The following is a 19,675-nucleotide window of genomic DNA, read 5'->3' on the forward strand; positions in this document are numbered from 1 at the left end:
GTTCAAGTTCCTGGGGCTGGCGAAATGCTGTGCAGGGGGGAGGGGCTTGCAGCAGCTAAGGTTTGCACGCTTATTTGTTTGCATAACTGGACGGGTTTTTTCGGGCCAGGAGAACCCTCTGTGTAGGAGCACCATCAGCCCCAGCCTCAGGAAGGGGTAGTGGGACTGAGCTGCTGTGGAGAAGCATCTGCCCCCAGTGTGCTCCCTCAGAAACCTGCCCTGCCTCCCCAGACTGCACCTCACCCCTCACCTCAGGGTGCCTGTGGGGTTCTCAGCTGCAGCTTCCACATCACAAGGGTTAGATCTGTGAAATAAACCCACTTAGCAAAGCTTTCCTTCGGACTCTTTTGAGCAGGGTAAATGCTGTGATTGCAAGCAGGTTATGTGTATGGATCCGAACTGGGAAGGATGTGTGGGCAAGAAACAACCAGTTCATCCCCTTGGTGTACATGGCAGTGCCTTTATTTAACAGAATTTCAGCTTCTGTTTGCTGAGCACAAACCGCAACCCCGCCCCAAACCTTTCTTACACATACAGTGAAAATTACGTATATCTTTGACCATTTTTCTTCCTAAGGAAAAGGTAAAAAAACCTAATAAATGTATATGAAACTTGAATGACACTGAACCGTGCCATAAATCAAATCCCTCCTGATGGGAGAGAATTTTCTAAAAGTCCTTGCAAGGATTTTCAAAGATAAACCAAGACTTTTCCTTGAGTTTCTAGCTGCCGGGTAGTTGTTTATGAAGTCTTATCAGAGGAACAGAGCCACTAACGTGACACAGGTACAGCATAGAGCACAGAAAGCAGGAGTGAAGTCTCTAATTATCAACATTTACACAGCCTTTTAAAGATAATTTAACCAATAGTTACTAAAAACATATCTTATTTTCACTTTCCTGCCAATTATTCAGTAACACGGCCAGGAACTGCGGAATTCTCTATCCAATCATCCCAAACTACTTTTACTGCAGAATATGGAGTAGTAGAAGAAGGAGAAGAAGGTTTAGAGAACAACAACAATCCTCCATTTTGTTATTTTCTACTCTTATCTATTTACTACAAAGAGAAGCCCCAAAATCTCTAAATTTTCACCCTGTGACAATCTTACATAATAGTCTATCACCTAAGTCACACCACTGTATGTTCTAGTTCTGTCTGACCATTGGTAATTTTTTCCAAGGTTGGAGGTTAAAACAGTGTCGTTCAGGGGAGTAAGAACCCTTAAAAACAGGCAGAGAAATATTCTCGGCACTCTGGGTTCCTACACTTGAACCCCATCTGCCCAGTGGTACCCTATTAGCTAGAAAAGTGGCACCAAACTTTGCAGAAAGCTCTTATTTATCGACATGCTTTAATGAAAAATGCACAATGACAACCCTTTTTCCCTGGAAGAGCTAATTACCAGAAGGCAAACCAGGTTAAGTGAAATTATTTAAAACAAAGCCTCCAGAGCACTACAACCTGCAACTGAAGAGTGAGAGGTGCAGGCTGTGGTCAGGCAGGACAGGCGATGCCACGTCCCTGTGAGGGGATGAGTGAGGGGGAACAGATAAATGATGCCCTTGTGGGCTCGGGTTTTGGGGGGTGCATTACAGCACACCACTTTTGGGAATGGCAGCCTCCACAAACTGATGTCTCATTCCAAATTTCATCAGGTTTGATACTTAATTACTCCCTGTCTTGTGGGCCCTAGGTTAAATATATTTTCCAAATATATTGGCGCATAACTGGCGGTCAGTTGAACCATGGATTTGGTTTTTGTGTTCTGATTTATGACAGCTTTGCACCATACAGCAAATATCCTTGGGACAGACAACTCAATGTCTCCGAAGCCCTTACATTTTTATTGTGAGGGGTGATTTGTTTCCAGTATCAAAATGGGAGCCATCACACCTGACATCACCCAGCTAAAATACAGGAGAAAGACAGATCACATTCTGCAATGACCACTTTATATACGTGAACTATTGGCCTTTCTTTGCAAGAAAAGCCACCTATGGAGCCAAAGAGAGCAGCATTTGCTCACTGCAACAAACCAGTGTCAGAGCTAAATGCTGTTCTCCTTTACAGGGGAGGGGATCTGTGTAGGAATCTGGCAGGGCTCCCGAGTCAGGCCACCCTCACAGGGGAACGAAGGCTGAGCCCCCTCCTGCTGCTCCATACCTATGCACAGAACGCTTCATCTGCCTCTGTTGCTGCCATAGCTGGGTTTACCACCTCCCTGCAAGACTTGTTATTTCAGGTTGTGGTCTGAGCTGCAGATGGGCCAGCTATTTGCAGCTGTCACAAAGACAGCTTTTGACCTCTACCAGTTCTGTTTATAGCAAGTATGGTTCCATTTTGCTCCCATCTGCCAAAGGTTTCCTGTCCTCTCAGCCAGCAACCCTTGGTTGGGTCCCACACGTCAAGGACAGGCCCCCAACCCTTCCTGCTCCTCTGGGATAATCTTTGGGGTGTACAGGTGATTTCCAAAGAGCTTGGTGCTTCTCTGGAGAGGAGAGGGTGAGGACTAACTTACAACATGACTTTGCAAGGAGGGGACATACCAGAGGAGGTCCAGTGAGTGCTGAGGATGAGAGAGTTCCTCACCTGCCGCCTCCCCAGCATGGCAAAGGACAAGTTTGAGCTGTGCTCCTGGCTGTCACAGGCAGAGGAGTGCTCCTGGCCCCTGCTCCAGCAGCAGCCACAGCTTTGTATCATCCTGCCCAGGGCCGTCCTGAACCGCTCACCAGCGAAGACATAGAGGAAGGGGTTGAGGCAGCTGTGGAGGAAGGCAATGCTCTGGGTGACCTGCAGCCCAATGTCCAGCTGGTTGGCAGCCTGACAACTGTGCACCACCCCGGTGTAGGTGTTGATGGCTTTGACCAGCAAAACAATATTGTATGGGAACTGAGAGAGGAGGAAAGCAGTGATGATCATGGTGATGATCTTCAGTGACTTCTGCTTTTGGGATCTTTTTGCTTGTAGGAGGGTGTTGATGATAAGGGCATAACAAATAACCATGACAAAGAGAGGAAAGAAGAATCCTATGATGACTTTCAAGGCCAGGACCATAATTCTGAAGATCACGCTGACATTTGGTGGGTACAAAATTTTGCAAACTGTTACATCACCCACCTGCATGCTCTGGCTGTAAATGATTTCTGGGATGCACAGGCTCACAGATGTCAGCCAGACAGCCAGGCACATGAGCTTGCTGCGCAGGAGCCACCTTCGCTTACAAGTTTTAGCTTTCATTGCCTGGACAATAGTGATGTACCTGTCAAAGCTGATGCAGGTTAGAAGCAAGCTGCAGCCATAGTAGTTGATCTTATACATGCTGTTGACGACTTTGCACATGAAGTCCTTGAAGATCCATCCATCGGAAGCAGCCTTGGCCCAGAAGGGGAGGGTGAAAAGGAGCAGGAGGTCGGCGATGGCCAGGTGCAGCAGGTACCGATCCATCATGCTCCTCCTGGAGTGGTATTTGCAATAGACAAGCACGACCAAGGTGTTCCCCACTGTGCCCACAGCAAAGATGAGCCAGAAAAACACTGGCAGGAAGGCTTGAGCAAACTGCCTGACTTGCCTCTTGTCACACATGAAGTCTGTGCTGTTCACTGGGTTTTCACACAGGGACAGCACCATGCTGTCATTCCTATAGTAATCCAGGCTACTCTTGCCAGGATGTGTGACCTGCAACAGGACATGTAGTGAACTTGTGTTGAGAGGCTCAGTAAAGAACACATTTACCCCTCTCTACCAGATGCAGTTGAAGATGCCTGATGTATTCCATTTAAATGAGAAAGTTCGAAGGCTGCCAGTGAAACAGAGCATTTCAGATTGCTTGAAGTGTGCAGTACAGCAGAGATTTATCAAAATGACCCACTGAATAAGAAACTCTACAAAAGAGCAGTTCACGAAGTCCCGCCAACGTCAGTTATTAAAACGGCAGGTGGTGAAAGCATTATCTCAGGTAATTCAAAACATGGTTTGCTTGGCTTCAAATACAAAACAAAAGGCAAAATGCCCAGCTTGGAAAGAGGTGGAGAAGAAGTTGTGTTACTGCTATGTTGGGATAGTACCAGTGGCTCAAAAGAGGCAGAAAACTGATGGAGGCAAAGAGGGAGGGGAAGGAAAAGGAGATGAACAGTGACATAGCTGTATACTCACTACACTTGCAGCTGCCATCTTCAGCCAGATCACTCCTCAGTCCTGAAGGAACCTCCGTAGCCTGGAGAGGAAAGATGGGGAAAACAACTGATTTGAAACAACTCTGAAGCAGAACTGTGACTCTTCCTTGTACTTCTTCTTCTTCTACTTTTAAGAAAAACCTCGACTCTTTGAAACAAGTCTGCCCGGAAGACGAACAAACCACACAGAAATTGATGTCACTGATTTGAGATATTTAGCTATTTCCATTTTACAAATTTACATTTAGCCTACATTAGGTCTTCAGCTTCTCTACGGCACTGTGCTGATTAAGTCCTTTGATGAGTCACTGCAATCTCATTTTTCACAAGCTGTAGACTCCCCAGTGTGCACATGTAAAAAGTAATCTAAAAGCTCTGTATCTTGCAAAAGATTCATAAGAAAAATTGAGAAGTGTCTCTTAAATTATCTAGCAACTATGAAGGAAAAGTACCTGGCTTTAGCAGTGCTTTGCAGTCTTAAATATTTGCATCTGCTTCCGCAAGTAATTAATCTCTACCTGCAACTTCTCTTTCTTATCTGTGAGTTTAGGCACAGTGCTCATTGCTGTTGGCCTGCAAAGCTGATCATTAAGCCCCAGTAAGCAAGAAAATATTGGTTTTTTCTGATGCAGATTCCTTTTCTAGTCAGTCCATCATCACAAAAGGTAGCTGAGCCTGGTGGGCTCGATGCAAGACACATGCACCTAAGTATTCAACATGTTCTGCACCAGCTTCTCCAGAATAATGCCTGGTGACAACACAAGAAGGGTCAGTGCTACTGGGGAACTTCAACTAGCACAGACCTTTCCTCCAGACCCCTTCAAAAGCAGCTCACATAACTGAGAAGTCACCTTGAAGAGAGCCCAGCAGAAGCTGGATGGAGCCAAACTGCCTCCATGGGGAAGTGGCCCATGTCCATGCTCTGGCTTCCCTCTGGCTCCTCGTTGGGGGCTGACTAAAAGCACCTGTCATTGTGCCTGGTAGCAGGCAGTCAGTGAGCTCCTGATTTCTCCCCAGAACTCACTTCTAACATGTCATTGTAGCATCTGCTGAAAGGTGCAGAGCTGTGCATCCCCAGGGAGCTTTTTTGTGTTATTTTCTTCTAGCTGTCAGACCTACCTTAAATTGCAAACAAAAAGATCATTGTAACTGGGCCGGTTTGGTGGGGAAAAAAAAAAGGTGATTTGTAATTCAGTTTCCTTTCCATGGAGGCTGCTCGTGGGAAAAAGAGACATGAACAGTGGAGGAGTGGGGGGACTCATTGGGATAGTTGCTGCAGCAGGGCCAGCCTGGATGTGGCACCCAGGAGTCACACTCTGCATGTGATGTTTGCTCTTTACACCTACAATTGGAGCTCTTTTTAGGCTGAGGTGTGTGCTCCTGGGGTCTCAGCCTGATTAGACCTGTCACAGACTGTTCACTCTGTGGTTTTCATGTTTTAGGTGGCTCAAACACAGGTGGCAATCTTCTCTTTCTTTTATTTTTATTTTGGTTTGGTTTTTTTGGGTTTTTTTTCCTGGTAAGTTCTTTCAATACCAAAGGGACAATGTCTCATACCATCATTTTTCTGCTCATATGCATCATCTAGCACAGGGCAAATCAGAGGTTGCTCCTAGGCTGTGCCTTGCTGCAAAACACTTTCACTGGGGAAAAAAAATATCCTTGAACAAGAACTGGGTGCCTCTGGGCATCTGCCAGTGTCTTCTTGGGAAGGCTGGGACAGGAATGAGGAACCAGGTCTAGTCCTGCCCGCTCCAGATTGACCCACAGTCACAGCTTCCCACTGCTGTCTGCCAAGGCTGCCAGCAGGCAGGAGCCAGGATCACAGGGTCTGTGTCATGCCCTGCAACACCAGATACTTTACAAGCAACAGCAAAATAGAGCAAAACAAAAGCATGCCACCTTCAAGAGGAAAGGCCAGGCTATCCCTGCTGCAGGAAGTGGGGAGATCCAGGGCAGGATGGCAGGCAGTCACATGAAGTCCCTACTGGTGGCACATCTTTATGTGACAGCCATCCAGAAGAGTATGGTAGGAAAGACTTTGAAGAGGAAGGCAGTGAGAACAGGTTAATAAAAGTATGAATTTGCACATCTTATATCTTCTTTCTGGTCGGCTGGCATGCAAATGATGCTGATTTAAGTTCCCCTCTCTGCAGGAAGTCTGAGCACCACGGGGTTTTGCTTTAATGATGGTGTTCAGCTGTGACCAATGCTCATTCAACTCACACTTCAAGGGAATTTCCAAATGGCAGTTCAAGCTCAGTTCCAGTTATGGAAAAAACAATGATTCTGGCTAGTTTTTGGGTTGGGCTCTGCTGTCACTTGGCACCATGCTCATGTCAGCAGCAAGGCATCTCCTTCCAAGGGGAAGGAGCCCAGGATGCTCCACACTCAGCAAAATCTCCCCTAAGGCATCTGGGTATCTCTAGTAATTGGTTGTCATCTTAAAATTCTTCATGAAATGGGCATAGGTCTGTATGATGATACCACTGTACAGTACTTGGCTTCTTTCACCTCCTGGGCCATCCTCTAGGAAAAGAGGAGTGGGGGAGCAGATCTCAGCCAAACCCCAGGGCACCTGCTAAGGAAAGCCCAGGTGTGAAAGCACAGGTGCAGTGTCTGGGACTAGGGATGAGTTACTCTGGGCTTGCAAATGGCTGCCTGACAGTGGATCCATGGTAATTATCCTTACTTCAGGCTAGTTTGGCCCTTGGTATAATGCAAGCTGATTCAGCACTGGGAGGGTTACATTAACTGCAGTAGGGTAAAGGCATGCCCATGGGCAAAGCCTTTGATGCAAGGATCTTCACATCCTTTGGTCTCTCCTTCGTGAATCTGAGCTCTCATGTTCAGGATTTAAGTGACTTTAATCAGACTTAGTTTAATTCTCCCTGGAAGCAAATTAAAATGTGTCATTTAACCCACCACTTTATACAGCCAGTCCCACTGTACTAAAAGCCCCCGGGGCACATAAACCTCCAGACCAGAACATGGGCAGCTGCTCATCCTGTTCTTTACTTTCCTGCCACATGCCATTTGTTAAGTGAGTATTGCTGACAACAGCAGCTTTTTTGCCCCTCAGATTGGGAACAGAAGCAGAACAGTGTGAATGTGAGTCCTCTTGCCAAATTTCTGCCAAACTGGTTCCTGATTTGTATCCTCACTCAATGCCATCCACAGTTAATTCCTTTCAAGCAAAACCAGAGACAATGCAGTCAGTTCTTGCAATACCAGCACGCATTGTGAGGTAACTTTTGACTTCCCCTCAGCTCATATTGATGCAAACCTAAGCATCTCTGTTTTCCTTACAGATTGCTTTCATGTTCATCAAGAGAACTTGCAAGTGAAACACTATATTTTTTGTTTTGTTTAAAGTAAGAAAATTAAAACCACCAGCATTCCTTCTATGTGTTCTTTTTAACTTCAGGGTGCTTAATATTAAGCAGAATTTGGGGATGATTTTTAAAGCCCTAATTTATTGCAGGTAATACAGACAGAGAAGTACTTAGCTTGACATACTGATCAGGGGCTGGAAAGATTTTGCAGAAACAGAACAAAACTTGTGGTTATATCCTCTGCTGACCCTGACCAAAAAGTTTCCTTTTTTCACAGTGAAAACTGCATTGTGTTTGCACTAAATCTGTCTTTTAACATACCTGTTTTCCTTCCCTTGGGTAAAAGTAGGACATTATGCTGCTTAATTCCAAGCAGGCTATTTTAGAAGTTCAGTAATTCCTCAGATGGTCTGTTTAGGAGAGGCTGTGTCTGCAATTCACTGGAGGATATTTGCAGTCAGTGAGATCAGTGCCTCTGATTGCAACTCCAGCCAGGTTACTTACTTATGTAGATTACACAGAGAGCTTCCTGGTGATTTCCATACCCAGCAAACAAAAGGCTCTTCTTATTCCCATTTCCAGCATGGGTACACAGTCCTTAAATTTTTCCTTCTCTTCAGAAAGGTGGAGAGTTAAAGTGAAAAACCATCTTGAAAACTCTCTGAATGGCCCTGTCAATTAGCACATCCATCACAAAAATGTGTTGGCCCAAGCCTGCCCAGATAAACTCCTAACAACAGCTGAAATAACAGTTTTGGCTGTGAGGATGGGTTGCAAACACAGAGCTTGAAGGAAAAAAAAAAATTATTTACATTACCCTAAGTGTAGCAACACTTTTCCTCCACAAAAATAGGACAGGTTTAAAGTCTAGATACTGAAGACACACAGTTATCCGGTTTCTACCACCAAAAAAAAAAAAAAAAAAAAAAAAGTATTTCTGTGAACCCAATTCCTGTTTGCTGGCAAGGAATGTTGTAGCAATTCCTGTATAGAGCCATGTCACCAGCAGCTCTTTTTACAGAGCACTTGGCAGGTGAGGACAGACAAACCAGACCCCAAAGGCTGGTGTTAAACGTTCTCATTCCTGTCAGGTATTCATATTCCTGTGCTGTGTATTCTTAATTAAATTGGGAGCTGCCTGTGCCTGCTTGCCTGGATTGGAGTACTCATTTTAGAGTACACATTCTTTTGGCTGCATCTGTTCTCAAGGGATGTAAAAACTTTACAGATCTCAGGTCCAACTACTATTTTAGGAGAATCGCTGGCTTTGTTACTCACACTGTAGCCTGGTTCATACTGTGACTTTTAACTCCTAAGTGTTTGTCTGCAGAAGTGTGCAGGGGAAAGGAATAAAACGAGGCTCGCCAGGGATGAGCAAAGGAATGGCACACCAAAGTTTGAGAGACTGTGCACCAGTGAGATCCTTAGTTGGCTACATGAGGCACTGGGTACAAAGAACTGCATTTGAAGTGTTTCTACACACAGCATGAGGAACAAGCAAGAGGAGCTTAGAAGCCTTGGCTCTGCCCCAGAGATGCACCATCACTGGCGTAAGCGAGCCTCCAGGTAAGGATTAAAGGACAAACAAATAAAGCGGATGTGATTGTGGGAGTCTACTACAGGCCACCCAGCCAGGATGACAACACCAACAAATTAGTCTTTAAGCAACTAAGAAGTACATGTAAATCAACACAGCTGATAAAACAGGTCCAAAAGATTCCTAAAACACCTGTACTTCTTGGTACAGGTACTAAGAGAACTGACTGGGAAAGGTGCCCTCCTTAATTTGTTGCTTGTTAACAGAGAGGCACTTATGGGTCGAGGGATGATTTGTGACTTTCTTGGCCACAGCAACCATGAAGCAATCAGGTTTAAAATCTCTGCTGACAGGAGGAAAAGTGCCAGCAAAATTTCAACTCTGCATATGAAGCGAGCAAAATTCAGGCTGCTCTGGGAACCAGTTAGTGAGGTCCCCAGGCAAAATGCCTCTTTCTGGTTTGGGTTTTACTTTTTTTTTTACTCTTTTCCCTCTTTCCCCTCCCTGGCCCTGCATTTTGTCATTCTCTTTCCAAAGCACCCTCACCCATGAAGTAGAAATTAGCTGCATGGATGGAAGTGAGAGTAGGGCCATCTCCCTGCTTTCCTTTTGTCCCCCAGGCATCCGCACCTCTGGTGCTGGCCTGGAGACTGGGAGACCCTTCTTCCACCTCCTTGGCGTGGGTGGAGCTGTGTGAGGCCTTTCTGCCCAGCCAAGGTGGCAGAGGCGGCTGTTCTGTCATTCCTCTGGGGAGCTGGGACAAGTCCTTGGCCTTGGACCGGCTGGAGCGCATGTGGTGCTGGTCACTGGAAGTAAAGGCCAGAACCAGCTTTCAGTCCTGGCACCTTTTGCATGGGAGCAATCTTTGAGATGTACTCAGCATTGGAGGTTGTATCTTAATTTCACTGCTGGGCAACCGAAAGAGGATGACAGTGCTTTAGCACGGGAAGGAGAAGTGCTTCTGCTCAGGACGATGGGCTGCCCAGGGGAGGTAAAGGGCAGCAAGACCTTTCCATCTTGGAAACTTCTGTGTGAGAGGAATCCTTGGATTGTATCCCAAAGTCTCCTGTGAGCTGCTGAAACTGCCCGGCAGTGCTTTAACACGGGAACTAGCGCACCCACTCGCACTCCCTCAGGGCTGCCCAGGGTCTGTCCCGGGGGGCGAGGGCAGGAGGAGGCCGGGCTCTGAGGGGTGGAGCGCCGCTGCCGCGGTGCCGGTGCGGAGGGAGGCGGAGGAAGAGGAGGGATGCCCGTCCTGCGCCGGCCGTTTCCCGGCGGAGCCGTCAGCTGACGCCGCCGTTTCCTGGCTGCCGCCCGCCATGCTGCGACTCCTGCTCCCGCTGGCCGCCCTGGCCGCGCTCCTCCGGGCGGCGGTGAGTGCCCGCCTCGCCTCCCCCTCCGCCAGGGACACGCCGGGGGTGGCTGTGAGGGACGCGGGGGCCCGGCGTGGGCGAGGGAGGGCTGGCAGGGGCCTCCTCCCGGCTGGAGGAAGGCGCTTCGCCTCGGTCCTTTTTTGAACCATGAGCGATTTGGGGCTCATGGGCGGCGCGCAGGGCGCGGGTGCCGGGCTTGTGGCAGCGCCGAGGGGGAGATCCCGGAGCCGGGGCAGGGGGAGGTCCGTTCCCTTCTCCCGAGCAGGCCGGCCCGCTCCCAGCCCGCTGGTGCTGAGGAAGGGCTGGCGGTGCCTCCGTCCGGGCGTGATGGCCGGGGGCCGGAGCGATGCTGCCGGAGCCGGGACTCCCTGCGCGCCCAGGAACCGTGAAGGCCTCGCTGAGCAACCCGGGGCAGTGGGAGAACCGGTACCGACACTGTTGGGAGATCCCGTGGGAAAACTTGCTGATCCTGCGGTGTATGAGAGGAGGGAAAGGTGTTTTTCCTGTTCTGCGTAGATTCTGTTATAGCCGCCTTGTCCCGGGGGACACAATACCACAGTCTAAGGACAAATCCTCAGGCTCCACAGTTCTCGTGGTTTATGCCTTGAGTTTGAGGCAGTGTCACTGCATCATTGGTAGATGTTGCAGTTGAATGGGGTACAGGTGGTTAAAGGCGTAGGAAATGTAGAACAACATCATGTGAGACCTTTATGGAAGGGAAGATTGAGTCACAGTCAGTGTGGTCTCTGAGGGGTGAGGTTGTGACTGAGCCTTCCAGAATTTTGAAGGCGGCAGGCAAGAGGAATGGAGGACAAATACTCTTCAAATTTGGTAGTATTAGCATTTTGGGGGGATTTAATAGGTTCGTTTCAAACAAATAAAATACTGTAAAAATACATAGTTTTGAGAACTTGCTGCCATGGGAGGTTGGAGAAGCAGACAGTACTTAACACATGGAAAAAAAAAAAACCAGGATTTGCCAAATTTAAATACATCAAGTTCATAAACAACATCCAGAAGTGACTATGCAAGGATTTGCCCTCTAACGTCCTTAGTGTAGCAGCTTTGTCAGCTGAGGGGGAGTATGAGGGAGCAGACCACAAACAGGGGCCAGGGTCCTGTCATTTCTTTAAAAACAGCATTTCTTACTGCTGTTGTGCAGACAGAATATTGCATGGTGCCTGGAGGACCTCTGGACTTGAATCAGTAGGGCGTTTCTTGTGCTCTTATCTTCCTAGCTCTGTGTGTTTTCTGTAGAGGCATATGTGTAAAATAGCACTATGTCTTAATAGTTCAGTAACCGCTGAGAGGGCTTGAGGAACTGAGGCTGGCAAGCACAAATTCCCTTATCAGCCTGCAGTTCCCTGACACAAGCAATGAGGGAAGGGGTCTTTTTAAAACTTGGTCTAGTCCTCAAAGTAGATCAGGGTCCTGTCATCACAGATGTGCTAATGTTCTTTTAAATTAGCTTGGGAGGGTATATGCAGCAGGTGTAAGCAACCTGACAAACTGGAGTTTGCAGACTTCTGGGCTTAGGCTCACTGCTGAGCCCTGCAAGGCTGCTTTTGTGCCCTAGTTCTGAGATATTTTTGGCTTTAATGATTGCTTGCTTTCTCTAAGCGTGGATTGAGAGACAGGAAGTGTTTTGAAAATCAGTATGCTGTTATGGGACTGTTTTGTCAGATATGGTCTCTACTGTATGTCATAAAAGACTATCCAAACTCTTTTTCATCTATGATTAAAATAAAACAATAGGTTCCTTTTAAATAGAAATGTGCAACCTGAGCATTAATAGAAACACTGTGACTGAGCAAAATACAGAGCAAACCAGGGAATTCTGGTACCATTCAAACAAAACTGATGCTTGTTTATTTTCAGTCTGTGAGCAAACATGCATTAGATTCTGTGCTCCCTTCTAAAGGAGCAGGGTGTGGTGTTTTAATCCCTTTTCAATTTAGTTGCATCCTGTTAGACCTGGATATGCTGGAACAGGTGTTGAATCTTGGAAAACTGTACGCGTAGTGGAAGTGAGCTGGAAGTGAGTAGCAAAACACAATATGAATTTCACTGATCCTACTGATTTTCAGGGCTTTGGAGAAGTCTGATTCACAACTACAGGCAAGGATATCTGCTGATCATCTGCAGTTTCTGGGACCACAGTTGCATCTGTTCCAGTGGGGATTTCACTGCTGCTGTAGCATGTATTAGTAGAACCTCTTGCATTTGGTAAGAATGTTTTAGGGTGATGCCTGCTTTTCAGATGGAGCCAACTGCTTGGCAAGAAGAACAGAGATCATGTATTAAGTTAATAGCAGAAGCAACTTAGTCCCAGAACATGTATGCGATTTACAAATGTTATAATGGTTGTTCCCAGGACTCATTGCATCCCTGTTGTGATGTATTGCCATCTACTATTAGGAAGTCTTAATGAGAAAAAAGAATTTAAAAGAAGAAGGGGTGTGGGGGAGAAATGATTAGGGGAGGCAGACAGGGAGCTTGGAAGGGGCCTTCCAGGATCCAGTCTCTTCTGTTGCCTGATTTACTCCACTTCAGGACATCTCCTTTGTGTCTTTATGACAGTGATTCTGCATGACCCAGCATCTTGCATAGTATGTAGAGTAGCAGTCCTTTATTGCAGTCTGGGAAAAAGGGAATGTGTGTAATATTCTAAAGCGGCTCATACTGGTTCCTGGTTGCAGGCTTTGTTGACCCAAGGCATCCCTTCATAACCGCATTATTGACTACTGGAGACTTCTGCAGAACAGAAGGGAACAGTCAGGAAGCAAAGATGATCTCCTTCAAGCAATTGCCCATTGAAGCAAAGGCTGCAGTGGCTGCAGGAGTGGTTTTCGTCTCCATGATACTATCGCGGAGTTACCTGGCGGAAAAACTTGATTTCAGGACACGGCGCTGGCTTCTAAGGCTGCAAATGGCGCTATTTGTTAATACACTCATGTTGATGGGATCTCTTCATGTTTGGAGAAGCACAGTCACCACGTTCACCAGATCTTCAGCTGCCAGCTCCTTCTGTTTCATGCTGTGGAAAATAGCTGTGTTCATGTTTCTAGCTTTGGCTCATTCTAGCTTCTTTACATTGCTATTTCTTGTTGCAGAAGAGCCTTATTTCTTTTCTTTAGCTGCCTACACTTGCTTGGGGGCCTATATTATTCTCATCTTTTTCCTCTTCACTCTAGGCTCTGTAGAGCAGGCTTACAAGTTCTTGGCTGGGAGAGGCGCTAAGGCAGGCACTGGCAACAAGAACAGAACAGCACTGAAACCAGTTCTGGCAGTCTTGCTGACTGTTGTGCTGACTGTTGTTGGGCTGTTAAATGCTTCCCAGCCTCCTACTGTGAATTCAGTGGAGATTCCAGTTCACAAGCTGCCCTCAACAATGAATAACCTGAAAGTGGTGTTGCTTTCAGATATCCATCTGGGGCCTACAGTTGGGAAGACCAAGCTTGCCATGATAGTGAGGATGGTTAAGGCTTTAAAACCAGATATCACCGTGATTGTTGGGGACCTGACTGATGCTGAGGCAAAGATCATACGACCTGCTGTTGAGCCTCTTGGAGAACTTGATTCCCCTTTGGGAACTTACTTTGTCACAGGAAACCATGAGTACTACACCTCAGATGTTAGCAACTGGTTCGAGCTGTTAAAATCATTTAAGATTCAGCCATTGCATAACGAGAATGTGAAGATTGTTTCACCAAAGAGCGCTTCGGACTGGTTCTGCCTGGCTGGCGTGGATGATATTGAAGCAGATGTGTTGCACTACTCAGGACATGGCATGGATTTGAAAAAAGCTCTCAGAGGTTGTAGCAATGAGCACGCAATAGTACTCTTAGCTCATCAGCCAGTTGCTGCAAAGTGGGCCCTTCAGGAGAGGCCAGACATAAATTTAATTCTCTCTGGCCATACTCATGGGGGGCAGATTTTCCCTCTAAATGCTGGAGCTTATCTTTTGAATCCGTTCTTTGTTGGCTTGTACAAAGTTGGGCAGAACACCTTTGTCTACGTCAGCCCAGGGACGATGTACTATGGAATACCCATGAGGCTGGGCAGCAGAGCTGAAATAACAGAGATAATTCTGCGTTCCCCTTGAGGAGTTTTCCATTTGACAGACTTCTAAATTTTTTTTGTTTTGTTTTTTTTTGGCCAGTATATTGGCTCTTCTACTATGAAAGCAAATCCTTTTTCAGGGAAGCCAGAGAAGATATGTTGGGCTGAGCTTCAGCAGGTTCTGTTAAATTTGAGCAGAAAACGCTAACTGTCTCTTGGGGCTATGAAACAAATTTGGGACATATTAAATTACTGAAGAAATTAGGTCTTTGAGCTCATTGTTGTTGAGGTTCTGCATTTAAAGATAACACTGATGTCATGGAGATAATATGTGTCCTGTGCATGTTTAGTATTACCTGTGTCCTGCAGCTACTTCACGTTCCACTGTTCGGTATCCATCAGGCAGCTGCCTTAACAAATCTCAGGCAGGTGAAGTTCTGAGCTTGTGCTGTGAAGTCACTTGTGCATGTTTTGCAGAAAGGCCTGCAAGTGTGCCCACTGAGTATGTAAACTCTAGGAGGCTTATGCTAGATTTGTTGTGGGAAAGGAACAGTATAAGGTTTTTTTTCTTTTAATTGAGGCTGGATGTCTTTATTCTGCTAGCTGTCTGCAGCATGTACCAGGGCTTCTGGTCTGTGCTTCTTACTAGTACTGTAAGTTGCCAGGCATCAGTTCTGAAATTCAGTTTTGTCCAGTTAAGAAGTTGGTGAGACTGATGCCAAAGGGTGAAAGTAGCTGTCTTTCTCAGGCATTTTCCCCAGAATAGCTGGGCATCCAGTAATTACTTACTGAAAATAGCTCTAATAAAAGCAATTGAAAAATATTTCATAGTTAACTTCTGTTGCTGTCTGAGCATACAGTACCTCCTTATATAAAGCACTAATTCCAAAGCTGAAATACTCAGTGTCTTTTATCTTCATTCTATATTTTTTCTCTCTGCCTAATTTCTCCTCCATCATTTTTCTCTTGCAAGAGTAAGTAGATGCTATTTGAAAACAGTGCAAATAGGTTAATGCTTGACATTTGTTAAAGGCTTTAATATTTTAGTAAATTATGTCCTCTTTTAATGAGAGTAAACTCTGCAGCAGGTGACTTTCCCTAAGAGCATTTGCATGTCAGTGTCCTGGTTATCTGATGGGCACATAGCAGAGTAACTGCTACAGGATAATGAGGGACGGAGGATTTCTTCCCATCTTTCATGGAAGGTCTTAACATAAATTAACATAATATTGGGAAATTTGAGGTATTAGAAAATACTGATACAAACATTCTTGTTTCTGTATCTTTGTGTTCACATAAGAAAGCTGGGGTGTAAAATAATGTGTGAATTTTGTCCAGGCTGATGAAGCACTTTACTTCCGTACATCTTCTCTCTCCTCCTGTCCCGCCTCAGTGTTGCTGCATGAAACGTCACAGGCAATTGGAGCCTGGGAATCCTGCCTCTGCAATCTGCAGCTGTAGCCACAGGGTTTTCCTTGCTCTGCCTTTCAGCCCAGCAGTACCTGGGTTCCTCTCAGGCAAACCCATGTAGCATGAGGCAAAAGAGAGCAGTTCTTCTACAGGAGACTGAGGGTGGAAGACCAGAGCTGAGGTGTTCAGTCTTTTCCTGTCTTCCTGTGTGATCCTGAACCAGACAACCATAAACGCTTTGTTTCATTCTTCAGCTTCTGTTCTCATATTGAAGGAGATAGATGGGGGTGTGTTTGAAGAGTACCATAGTCTTTGTACAGTTGAGGGGTTTTGTAAGTTAAATTCTGAAGTTTGTCTTCATCCACTCCAGACATCTCCCAGGCAGAGTTTCTGATTCCTATGCTGGTTTTGTAGACTGCTCCTCTGTGCAAACATCTTACATTTTCACTCAGGAATAATGAGAAATACTGTAAGTGTGTCATGAAGGTTATTGGACTTGTTGGAGAAGTCAGTCCTCTTTCAGCCTGAAAACTAAATACCTTACCAGCCAGGCTCTCTACTTGTCAGATTAGATAATTTCTGTTTCCCATCACTTAAAATTTTTGTAAACTTTTTTTTTATGATTGTGTGATAATACCTGTTTAAGTATCTTAAAGTTTCCTTCAACACTGCCCACTGTCCATGTGGGATCCTTCTGAGATTTTTTGCAGTTAGTGGCATAGTGTCAAATGGTCTTATGAGGAGAGAATTTTGATAGCCTGTAGCCCTCTGTTTACTTGTCAGTACGCCTTCAGTTAAAAGCTGTGTTCTGGGTTTAGTGGTGCAGAGTATTCTCACCTGGCCAGTAGTCCAGGAGGATTGTTTTTCACTTGTTGCACTGAATATTCTTACTGTGTTAAGAACACTAATTGTTAAGCCAGTTTCCTCAGCAGGAGGCATTTGTGGGACTGATTTTAGATGGTGTCAGTTTCTCAGTGAGTTGCTAGTATTATTTACTTTTTCTTTTTTTCCCTGCCCATTTTATTTCTCTTCATTCTGAGGAAGTGTGTGCAAAAACCTAGCTGAAGGGATCCTTCCATCCCAGAATTTCTTCATTACTTTGTATGCGCCTCTCTTGGAAGATAGTTATGTATCCTTTCAGAAGCAGATATGCATCCTTTTACGAGTGGTCATATTGTCATTTCATAAATTTATTGAGTTCTCCCAATGTAATTTAGTTCTTGCCCATTTTTTTTGTTTCTCTCCCTCTGAAGGGTTGTCTGTTTGGTGATTACTTATTACTTAGAATGTTTTCTTTCTGTGCCAAAGCACTTCAAAGCCTTTTCTTATTTTGCTTTTTAAGTATGAATGGAAGGTATCCTAGATCAACATTCTGTTTGATAAAAGCAATGAACCTTTTCCTTCTGTTTGATAGAAGGAATGAACCATTTCTATAATCTCTCTAATCAGCAATCTCTAACTGTCCTTCAAGGTTCTTTCTGTACTTTTTCCAGTTTGATTTGAATGTGCACAATGCAGACCTGTGTTCAGTATTTCAGATGAAGAAAAATTGCTGTGCTGCTTATTTTGTAATTTAAAAAAAATTTTTTTGGTAACTTTTATGTGTGTGTGTAATGTATTTAATCTGGAGAACTTAACTAAATGAATATATATTTCATCCTATAAAAGGCCAGTTCATTGGAGGGTGAGGAGGAGTTAATTACTGCAGAATTAATAGCAGAATATAATAGTACCATCACTCTGTGAAAATTATATTTATTATATAATTACTATAAAATTGATTGGAAAATATGTAAAATTGTGGTATAACAAATGCTTTAAATGTTGGGATTCAATAAAACTTTATTCTTATATCAAGCATGAGGCCTCTAATGACCTTTTATTTTGTACTAGTATGCACTGTAGCAGTTTATGCTGAATAGTTTTAACACACTCATTCTATTTACCAACAAAAACTACAAACAATAAACCTGACTAGTTTTGGAAACTCTTACACCCCCACTGCCAAGCAAGGCATGGTGGAAAGTGGGAAAGGTAAGGCCCCTATTACATTTGCCTAAAGCCTCCTAGGAGAAAAAGGTGCAGACTGAGGGGGTGAGGATGTGACACAGAGAAAAGGACCACTGTGAGGGCAGAGAAGGGTTCCTAAGAGAATTTTTTGGAAGGACCAGAAGAAAATTAGTGATTTGTGATTCTCAATTTTGATACTTATGCTGTGAGGTAGAGAAAGAGGTGTTTTGTGATTGGTCTGTGTAAGAGAGGCTAAAAATCTTCAGAGGTGGAGGATTTGTACCCACATTTGTTTGCTTTCTAAATAAGAAAAAAAGCTGTTTTGTAAGTTTGGAGAATGAGAGATTCTTGCCACTAATAAACAGTCCTGTGTGTTGAAAATGGGAAAAATCCTATGTTGAGAGATGTGCACATTATAGAATGTTGAAATAGCATTAAGGTTGCAAAAATAAACACTTGATTTAAGCAAGGACAAATTCTTTAGTTCTTCTCTTTTCCATGCGAGTATGCTCTGAGGATGCAAGGTGCAGCATTATACCATTGCCTGTAAGGGTCTGAATTTTCACCTGGGCACTGGTATGATTTGGTATGAACGAGCTGGCACCCCAAACAGTGCTGTTAGTGTGTGTTGCTTACCAAATGAGCAGACCCACTGCCCCATCTTCTAGGGAGACAAAGTAGGAACGAATTCCCTGCATATTCACAGCAGTGAGTACGCAGTATTGGCAGAGCCAGACATAAATTCATGAGGACAACTCTCCTGTTTTTGTTGCAAGCCCTGGTCTGCATGCAGTAGGTCATCCACTGGCAATAAAGTAATGCTGAGGAATTGATCATGATGGGAAGTCCGTTTACAATGAATGATGAGTGAGGTGAAGCGGAAGTACCCTGGTAGCTTCCTCCTTCTCCTCACCCACATAATAACACTGTCAGGAAGTGTATGTGTTGGGATGGTGCTTTACAGCTATGGTCACAGCTTTAAAAACCTCACTTCTAAATGGTAACTGGTTCAGTGATGACCACTTTCGTAATTAATACTGTCTTTTAATTGTTTTAAGATAGCCTTAGCTCTCTGTCAGAAGTGTCTGTCCTTGAGGGCGTGTAAACAGTTTTTTCAGCATTCATAATCTTAATAGTTCTCTGCCACGAATAGAACAAGTGTCTTTTCCATAGGGCTCTTGATGTGGTTAGTCTAAATGAGGGTGCTAGAATCCTCTTACAGAGGGACACCATAGCAATTTATTTTGCCTCTCCTTATTTCCAGGGATAGTGGCCTTTTAATGTGTAAGGTGCTTCTATCCATAATGATGCTTTTTTCTGGTTTCTTTTCTGTGTTGTTGCACTTGGATTCTGAGTTCCACTTAGTCATGATCATTTTGAAGCACTCAGCTCTGCATTAGTGCTGTGACTTGTCACAGTGCCCTAGAGTAAAAAACGTTTCAAGAATGTGAAACATCTGCTTGGTGTTTGTAAAGGTGAATAGTTTCCTTCAGGGGTACACACAGAGCAATTCCATCCTAGTGCAGCAGCATGCTCAGCCATCAAGATGCAGGTTATAAATGAAATATCAGGAAAAGGTCACACACATTTAAATTGAACAGAAAGTAAGCAGCTGTAGCTACCTGTGCATCCTGTGCAGCAACAGTTTACTTGAGGTCTAACAGCATCATAATTTCCTACGGAGAATCCCGGCTTTTGAGAGCAGTTGGTTTGTGCTTCTGAGTTCTGTGAGGTCCCAATTTTGGAGAGGCCTGACATGCCCATACCTTTGTT

The 19,675-nt window shown here is 44.9% G+C and overlaps 3 protein-coding genes across 3 annotated transcripts in view; 2 read left to right on the plus strand and 1 right to left on the minus strand.

The window, feature by feature from the left end:
* Window positions 1-2,517: 2,517 nt before the first annotated feature.
* On the minus strand, window positions 2,518-4,738 carry CCR9 (C-C motif chemokine receptor 9; the record flags this gene model as incomplete). The annotated part of the gene is made up of 2 exons (XM_082303404.1): window positions 2,518-3,678; window positions 4,694-4,738. 2 exons carry the CDS (start codon window positions 4,736-4,738, stop codon window positions 2,518-2,520), a joined length of 1,206 nt encoding a protein of 401 aa, XP_082159530.1.
* Window positions 4,739-10,366: 5,628 nt separating this feature from the next.
* Window positions 10,367-19,675, plus strand: part of GLB1 (galactosidase beta 1) — a gene marked incomplete at its 5' end in the record, with an annotated part of 40,411 nt that continues 31,102 nt past the window's right edge. The window contains one exon of the mRNA XM_082284664.1: window positions 10,367-10,420. Within this exon, the coding sequence (XP_082140790.1) occupies window positions 10,367-10,420 (54 nt within the window). The remainder of the gene's footprint in view (window positions 10,421-19,675) is intronic.
* On the plus strand, window positions 13,147-14,656 carry TMPPE (transmembrane protein with metallophosphoesterase domain). Its single transcript, XM_082284683.1, has one exon. It carries the CDS (start codon window positions 13,209-13,211, stop codon window positions 14,523-14,525), a length of 1,317 nt encoding a protein of 438 aa, XP_082140809.1. The 5' UTR covers window positions 13,147-13,208; the 3' UTR covers window positions 14,526-14,656.

This window comes from Coloeus monedula, assembly GCF_965178545.1.
Source record: "Coloeus monedula genome assembly, chromosome: 1".
Classification (NCBI taxonomy): domain Eukaryota; kingdom Metazoa; phylum Chordata; class Aves; order Passeriformes; family Corvidae; genus Coloeus; species Coloeus monedula.

Coding starts and splice junctions, on each gene's coding strand:
- TMPPE (XM_082284683.1), top strand. CDS start 13,209: ATGATCTCCTTCAAGCAATTGCCCATTGAAGCAAAGGCTGCAGTGGCT.